Raw genomic sequence first — 7,975 nt, 5'->3', positions numbered from 1 at the left:
AAAAACCTTAAGCTAATCCCGATACTCCAAGAATTCCTCTTAAGGAACTAAAAACGACCAAAGTCTTCCAGACTTATCATAAGATTCGATTATGATCAAGTTGTCATATTTCACGACTAAAGCCAAAAACTCAAAATGAAACGAAAACCAAGTTTGAAATTAAACAAAGGTTTAAAAGCCTCCTCAGGCTATAAGTCTTAGAAACAAATGAAACAAAGCCCATCGGGCAGAAATCCTAGAAAACATGAAAGAGCCTCAGCTCTTAAACTTCCTTGTCATCCGAGCTCTTCTCAGCTCCCTTACCAGCTGGATCTTCCTCCTCAGGAACCTCCTCCTCCATCTCCTTGTCGCTACCTCCAGAGGCGGCTTCGACTGGGGCTGAGTAAGAACCCACCAATCCCAAATTAGAACCGAACTCTCCAGAAAAGGAGAGATTAAACATATTAACCTCAAAAGTACCTGAGCTCTCAGAGAGTTGGGGAAGAGGGAGCTTGCCGATCGAGAAGTCCGAGACCTGAGCCTTCTCGTATGCCGCAACAGCCTCCGGCATTATTGCCACCAAGCGATCATACTCGTCTTGAGTACTCTTAATCTCGCCGTCCAGCATGTCTTTCAGGAGCTCGGTGTTGGCTTGAATCTCTTGAGCATGAACCAGGAGGTCGACTTCGTCCTTCTTCTTGGAGAACTTCTCCTTGACAACAACCAGAATTTTGTTGTAGGCTTCGGCTACCTCCTTCTTTCCTCTCCGGACGGCTAGCCTGACCTCAGCTTCCTTGTTCTTCTGGCTGCTCTGAGATGTGGCAATCAGCTCCTTGACTTGATACTCGGCTATCTTCCGAGCAGCATCCAAATCCCCAATCTTCCTATTTTTCACCTGGAGGTCAATCAGCTGGCTCTCGATCGTCCCTTGCTGAGCATCACACTTGGAGCCAAGTCTCTTTACCTCAGCTTGGAGATCCGAGATCAGAGCCCGAGTCTGATTGAGCTCAGTCTTGTTGGCCTTGACCAATTCAGTGACCTGGGCTAATTCCTCAGCACTGGGGGCATTGTGTACAGCGTCCTCAAATTTGAACTGAGCTCTGTTGATAGCACCAGCCAGCTACAGAAAACAGAAAACGATTTAGCAAAAATCTTCCAAAGAAAAAGCTAAAAGATGAAATAGACTTCATACCTGACCCATGTGATGAGCAATATCGACGTACTCATCCTTGTGCGTGAGATTGGAGATCGAGGGGAGGGAACACCCGGGACTCTTCATATGCCTCATCAGAGTAGCCAAACCCCACGGATCGTCCAAAACCGATCCAGGCTTCGAATGAGCAAAGTTCCAGCCAACGGTTCCTCCTCTAGAGGAGGAGGAGGAAGACCTCGAAGGTCTGTCAACCTGGTCAGTTCGGGACCTCTTGTTCCTCGGGGGCTCAAACTCCGGAGGATCCCTCACCATTTGAGGATCAGCCTCAGCCATCGGGACCTCAGAGGGAAGGCCAACTTCCTGAACCTTAGGCTCCGAAGAGCCAACACCTTTAGCAGGAGCAGAGCCTCCTTCGTCAAGAGCCTCCTTCACAGAGTCAAGGAAGGATCCTCCCTGGTTCTTGTCACTCCCTCTAGAGGAGCTGGCAGCCTTGGTCGATCTACCCCTGGAACGGAAGGAAGGTTGAATTGGCATCTTCTGTGATTGAGTCTTCGAGGAAGTACTTGCTCCGGAGGAAACTTCGAAAACTGAATCACCCTCAGAAACTAAAACATGAAAAAGATTCATTAATCACATGAGACAAATTCGAATAGTAAAAATCATGAATTAAGAATAAAAGGTTACCTTCTAAACCAGCAACCGTCACTGAATCAGGGAAGGACGCCTGGTATCGTTCAGGAAACCTAGCTGATCCGACTCTCGAAGTGGTGTAAGCCACCCAAGTGTTAGGACTATGCTGTAGCTTCCTGTAGAGAGCTCTAGTGAATTTGCTAGACAACTTGACAGGATCTTTGATTTCTGCAAAAAAAAAAGTCAAAAGACAATTAGCATAACATGACAAACAAAGATAAACATGTGAACATATCCCTAAAATCCTAACCGGAAATATCAGACCATGAGTTCCTGAGGTCACGGCCTACATGAACCGTCAAGGGGTCAATCTTGACATAAAAATACTTCTTGCGCCAGTCATCGTCACTGGCCGAGAACTTGAATACGCCTAGCCCTGGACGACAAGGGAGATAGTAGGTACCGCTCCCGCCATCCTTGGAAGTGCTCTCCTTTATCGAGAAGAGACTCATTAGCTCAGATAGCCCAACGATAACTCCTTCCTCCTTGGCTCTAGTGATGAACCCGTTTATCACTCGGATGACCGACGGGCAAAGTTGAGGAAGAGCTAGCTGGTAATGATCTAAGAGATCCAGCAAAAGGGTGGGAAGAGGAAATCTAAGGTGGCACTTGGAGATATATTTCTCATGAACGCAGAACCAACCCTCCGGAACGGTCTCGGGGGTCTCATCTTCAGCACAAGCTCTAACTAGATCGCTCTTGCCGTGAGCTTGAACGGCAAGATTGACGACGTCCTGACCCTTCAAGAGGGAAGGAAAGTGAGGACCAGAGGAGGCGCTCTTGCCGCCTTTCTTCTTCATCCTCTTAACTCTTGCTCCGATCGAGTCCTTAACCTTTTTCTTCCGTCATCTTCTCACCAGCTTCCCGTTTGACCTTCATAATACGGGCGCCGGAGGCTGAGATCTGAACTTCGCCGGAACCTTCTTTTCGACTCATGATAGTGAAAGAAAAGGAAAATAGGAAGCAAAAGAAGAGAATCGATCTAAGGCAGAATCTCAGAGAGAAGTTCAAGATGGAGAACTAGATTGATCAAGAAGCGGATAAAAAAAAAATATAATGACGAAAAACAGTAAAATAAAGGAAAGAGGTGAATTACCTTGGAAACCGTCGAGAGGCGTGGAGGAAGTGGAGAGACAAGTAGTTAATTCTCTCAGATTATATCCCATCACGTCTCGAAAGTCGGAAATTGAATTTCAAACTCGCTTTAATCTAAGCCGTCGATTTAATTAAAGAAAGATTACAGCCGTTCGATCAGATAAAGATAAATACGGTTGAGATAGCTAGTAATCATGATCTCAACAAGAGAATCTAGCTTGGGCGGCTAGGTCTAGCTCCCGAAAATAACGAAACCTCATCTCGAGAGCTGGGGGCAACTGTTGGGCCCGAATATGGCCCGGTAGCTGATTATCATATAATAGAAGATGATGATGGGCCGCGATAGGCCCATCGCGAGTTCAAAACCTAAAGAGAGCTAAGCTAGAGCCGAAGGCTGAAAGTTAAGGATCCTAACTAAAGAGGTCACGACGAAGAGGAAGCTCACGTCATAACAAGAAGAAGCGCAGGACCCGGTCAAGGAGAAGCTGTTGCGGATTCCACCTCAAGCGGAGAAGATCTCGGAGATCAGTTGAAGACAACCTAAAGAAGCCCAAGGCTATTTAAAGAGAAGGTCGAGGACTAAGAAGAGGATCCGATAAAACTCATTTTTTACTCAACATTTATCAAAACATTCTTATTGTAACACTCTTATAATCTTTGTATTCATCAAAGATCACCTTTTGTAACCATCCTATTTCTACTATATCAATACAAATCGAAGTTCATTCTACAAGTTCTTACGGGATTCAGCCCGCGATTATCTTTCCCTAACCTTTCCTAAACATTAAACCTGATCTAAAATCTAGGTGTGAGTTTTACCCCTCACATCCTTGTCCACTGACTTCATTCGGCCCAACTCCTCACCCAACAGGTCATCATCCTCCATTAACATCAACTCGTTTCCAATGACTGGCTCCTCCATCTCCGCATCTAATAGATCATCACTTTCATTATCTTCATCATCGATCCAACGCATCAATTTTTAGAGTATCATAGGGAGGGATAAGATTTTCAGCTGTTACTGCTGCCTTTTTTGTTACTTTGAGTTGGTTCGAAAGGTAAGATTGCTGTCATCATGGGGCTCAGCCGTATAGGAGCAGCTGAGCGACATTGAGTAGCTTTGTTCGATCTTCAGCGCTAGTTGTTTCTCCTTTCAAACCTGGTCCCTTTGTAGTTCATGGAGCTTCTTTGAGTTTGTGAGTATGGATTGTACCGAGATCCACCTCGTGGATTAGTTTTTCTACCAGCGCGGCTCGAGTGTGACGAACTCTAGACTCGTGAGACCGAACCATAGCCATATTTGTATGTTCTGTGAGACGAATCATCCTTCCTTTTGAGATTGCCTGCATCACATGATTCCCCTATAATGGTAGGCCGGACACGATCAAAGACTGTCTCACGAACAGATGGTTGAGTTGATACAATTATTTTCTTCAAACATTCTTGACTCTCATGTGACATAAGACCACATACATTCTGGGAAGCATGGAATCGTCAGTGGTTTTGTGTTTCACGCTCCGGAAGCGGAGTCGGAAGCAGAAGCACTCGGAATCGCATGGAAGCCTTGGAATCGCAATTCCAAAATTGAAGTTTTTGGAAACTTGATGGAAGCTCACGATTCTAAGGTGGAATCGTTGATGATATAGACTCGAAGCGTTACAGTAGTCAGATCGTAAACAGAACATATGTTTAGAGAAGATGATGTTTGCAGAAGATGATGTTACTGTACAGTGGCCCCTCCACTATATAAGGATAACAATTAAAATTCCAATTCATAAAGAAATAGAATAGCCGAGAACAAAAGTCTTATTACAACAAAATTATAAGCGAAGATAACTTTATCCAACTCACGTTTTCTGAATAGTAATCTTTATACTCTGTTTTGTTCACTTGTTCTTTTTGTTTGATGTTGTCTGTATTATTCAATTTTGTTGTGCTTAAATTGATTAGCTGATATGCCATCTTCTTTCCAGTATATATATATGAACATATAAATTAAATAGACAGTGTAATGTTTAGTATATTTATTTTTGACATGTGTACTACTGAATTTTACTATTTAAAATTTTATTCTAATATAATTATATTTAATATATAATAATATATATGTATACGCTTCCATCATGTACACGCTTCCTAATTTCTTTTAAAAATTCGCTTCCACGCTTCCTTACGTTTCCGCTTCCATGTACCCGCTTCCGATTTCATATAACATAGCATACATTGCAGTGTTTGAAGAGCTTTTCGTAGTGCAGCTTGATGTTGATATCTTCCTTGTTTCTTGTCTGCCGTTTCCTTGTGAACTTCAATGGTTTAGATGAATCAATTTAAAATTTTATATTCCCCTCCGCTACATCTATCTTATCGACCTTCCCAAGTCGATCACCAATAATATCAAGGTTACCATGTGTGCAGAGGTAAAGCGGGATACCCTAAAGATGTATCCGAGACGGTATCACCAAAGGATAATCATCTACTACTACTGGTTCCCATCGTACCAGCACAAACATACTGAAATTGTAATGGAAGGGACCTTGTTCGAGGACAGACTTAAGATCCTCCTCGTTATCAAAGTTGAACAGGAAGCGTCCATTCCCCAGGTCGTAAGCTGTAATTTTCTCAGACATCCCCCATTGCCTCGGCATATCAACAATTAGCCTCTCCACGTTATGTTTTTTTGGGTTTAGAATCTTGCCAATAAGAGACGAACTGTACTCGTTGATCAGGTGTTCATCGGCTTGATCTTGTAGTTGGATAGGTTCATCATCATCCTCTTCAACAAGAATACCTTTGCCCTTGTATGAAGCCATCGAGATTTAATCACAGATCGGTCGTAAGGGTCTATCTTAATCACTGGAATTGCACAAGGTACTTGATCACCAAGGAGTGAATCGAAAAGAAGAACGGGCGATAGACTGATGAGAAAACAGAGAGCGATGCGATGCCGTAGACTGATGAGAAAACATGACTGAAGCAGAAGATCGGAGTCAAACAGACGACAAGGATCGATCTGTTGTGAGAGGTTGCTTGATCACCTAAAGATGAATCAAACAGGAGAACGCAGATATAATGTCTTCGTTTTTAAGATCACCGTCGCTTCCAGAGAGCTAGGACTTTTTTAAATTAGTAGAATTGGATTTCTTTTTAAAATTGAGAAATTCTTTAGGATAATAAAAAAAAATCTTTTTATCACAAATATAGTTTTCAAAGATTAAAATGACCGAAGTAATTTTTACTAAAACTATAAATAGATACTTTATATCATATGGTTAACTAATCTAGATGTTTTTGATTTAAAGAGTAGAGTTTATGATTTTGAAGTCATTTGAGAACTGCCCTTTAAAATTTCAGTTTTGTTTTAACTGAACCCTTTCAAAAGGAGAAATGTTTTAATAAACTACAAAAGCACAGAAATAAAACTTTTTTCAAAGTGGGACGCCTTTCATAATGCATTGAGCATCAATTCCCCACCATCCCCTCTCCCACTTCACATCTTCTTCATCATCGTCAAAGGTTCAAGGCAGAGAGAGAGAGAGCTTTTGTAACTTTTTTTCAGAATCACAAGGTTCTTTTGTGTTCTAATGGCGTCGTTAGCTCTCTCCGTCACACCCACATCTACATCTTCTTCCTCTTGCGTCCTCTCTCGGAACCCAACTCCTAATTTCAAAACCACCCATCTGAATTTCGCCTCTCCAAGGAGGATTCACGCCATCAACCCTCTCCTTAGATCCTTCCACTCTCTTCAATCTTCCTCACAACACCTAATCGCATCTCCATTCTCAACCTCACCCGCCGTTACCTCTTCTTCTTCTTCCTCACAAACCACAGAGCTCGTTCTCCAGAGACTAGTCAAAGAATTCAAATCCCTCACAGAGCCAGTCGATAGGCTCAAATGGGTTCTACGTTACGCCACTCTCCTCCCTCCTATGCCCGATTCCTCCCGGACCGAATCGAACCGGGTCATGGGCTGCACGGCCCGGGTCTGGCTCGACGCCGAGTTAGGTCAAGACGGGAAGATGCGGTTCTGGGCAGACAGTGACTCAGATGTTTCGAAAGGGATGTGTTCCTGTCTGATTCAGCTGCTTGATTCTGCTGCTCCTGAACAAGTGATGGAATTGAAGACTGAGGACTTGGTCGAGCTTAACGTTGGACTCTTGGGTGGCGAGAGATCGAGGGTTAACACGTGGCACAACGTTCTCGTGAGCATGCAGAAGAAGACAAGACGGCTCGTGGCGGAGAAGGAAGGAAAAGCTCCGACCTTTGAGCCCTTTCCTTCACTGCTGTTGACTTCTGATGGCATTGAGGCTAAAGGTAGCTTCGCCGAAGCTCAGGTATGAGACTTTTATTTCTTTCTTTAAATTCTCAGTTTTATTGTATTTTTGTTTGATGTTGTAGTAAAGACAGATCTGTTTTTTTATTTTTTTTATTGTGTTATAAGTCATTGTAAATTCTCTTCTGGAATAGCTAGATCGGTTTTAAATTCTCAAATTGTGTTTTTACTACATTGTGTTGATGTTACAATTGTTTACTTACTTCGTGTCGCTGCGGATGGAGAAAATATTATTGTTGGGGGCATAGACAAAGATACGAGGCAAAAAAAAATAATGAGTGGGGGCATATATAGAATAGACTGTAAATTATACTAACTTTTCTAATCTTGTTGGGTTCATTACCCCTTTGCTGTTGGCTGTGGCTCCGCCACTTCGCTGCTAAGATTTGTTGTTTGGTTTAAACTTGAAGGCGAAATATTTGTTTCCGGAGGAGTCACGGGTTCAAGAACTAGTCAAGGTGCTGAAGGAAAAGAAGATTGGAGTGTCTGCTCATTTCTATATGGATCCAGAAGTGCAAGGAGTCTTGACTGCTGCTCAGAAGCACTGGCCACATATCTATATATCCGATTCTCTTATCATGGCAGATGCTGCTGTCAAGATGGCTAAAGCTGGATGTCAGTACATCACAGTTCTTGGTGTTGATTTCATGTCTGAAAATGTGCGTGCCATCCTTGATCAAGCTGGTTTTGGAGAGGTTAGACAAGTTTATACATCTCTTTATCTTCTT

At 42.9% G+C, this 7,975-nt stretch overlaps 3 protein-coding genes across 3 annotated transcripts; 1 reads left to right on the top strand and 2 right to left on the bottom strand.

The window, feature by feature from the left end:
• Positions 1 to 1,018: 1,018 nt before the first annotated feature.
• LOC108831630 (uncharacterized) lies at positions 1,019 to 2,751 on the bottom strand (the record flags this gene model as incomplete). Its single annotated transcript, XM_057000257.1, has 2 exons — positions 1,172 to 2,751; positions 1,019 to 1,099 (listed from the first exon to the last, which is right to left on the bottom strand). Coding segments are annotated over exons 1-2 (669 nt in total), but the record flags the coding sequence as incomplete, so codon positions are not given.
• A 968-nt stretch (positions 2,752 to 3,719) lies between these two features.
• LOC130505654 (uncharacterized) lies at positions 3,720 to 5,727 on the bottom strand. Its single transcript, XM_057000256.1, has 2 exons — positions 5,451 to 5,727; positions 3,720 to 3,871 (listed from the first exon to the last, which is right to left on the bottom strand). The coding sequence occupies exons 1-2, from the start codon at positions 5,725 to 5,727 to the stop codon at positions 3,720 to 3,722; spliced, it is 429 nt and encodes a 142-aa protein (XP_056856236.1).
• Positions 5,728 to 6,355: 628 nt separating this feature from the next.
• LOC130505653 (quinolinate synthase, chloroplastic-like) lies at positions 6,356 to 7,942 on the top strand (the record flags this gene model as incomplete). Its single annotated transcript, XM_057000255.1, has 2 exons — positions 6,356 to 7,248; positions 7,658 to 7,942. Coding segments are annotated over exons 1-2 (1,035 nt in total), but the record flags the coding sequence as incomplete, so codon positions are not given.
• Between the last annotated feature and the right edge of the window lie 33 nt (positions 7,943 to 7,975).

This window comes from Raphanus sativus, unplaced genomic scaffold, assembly GCF_000801105.2.
Source record: "Raphanus sativus cultivar WK10039 unplaced genomic scaffold, ASM80110v3 Scaffold2459, whole genome shotgun sequence".
Taxonomy (NCBI): domain Eukaryota; kingdom Viridiplantae; phylum Streptophyta; class Magnoliopsida; order Brassicales; family Brassicaceae; genus Raphanus; species Raphanus sativus.
Note: the sequence above shows the minus strand (reverse complement) of the source record. Positions and strands in the feature narration are given on the sequence as shown.

What these genes read in the sequence shown, in the direction of transcription:
- LOC130505654 (XM_057000256.1), bottom strand. Translation starts at nt 5,727, where the DNA reads ATGGCTTCATACAAGGGCAAAGGTATTCTTGTTGAAGAGGATGATGAT. An exon ending in TAAGTCTGTCCTCGAACAAG is followed by an intron (nt 3,872 to 5,450) that starts GTCCCTTCCATT and finishes TCGATGATGAAG; the next exon opens with ATAATGAAAGTGATGATCTA.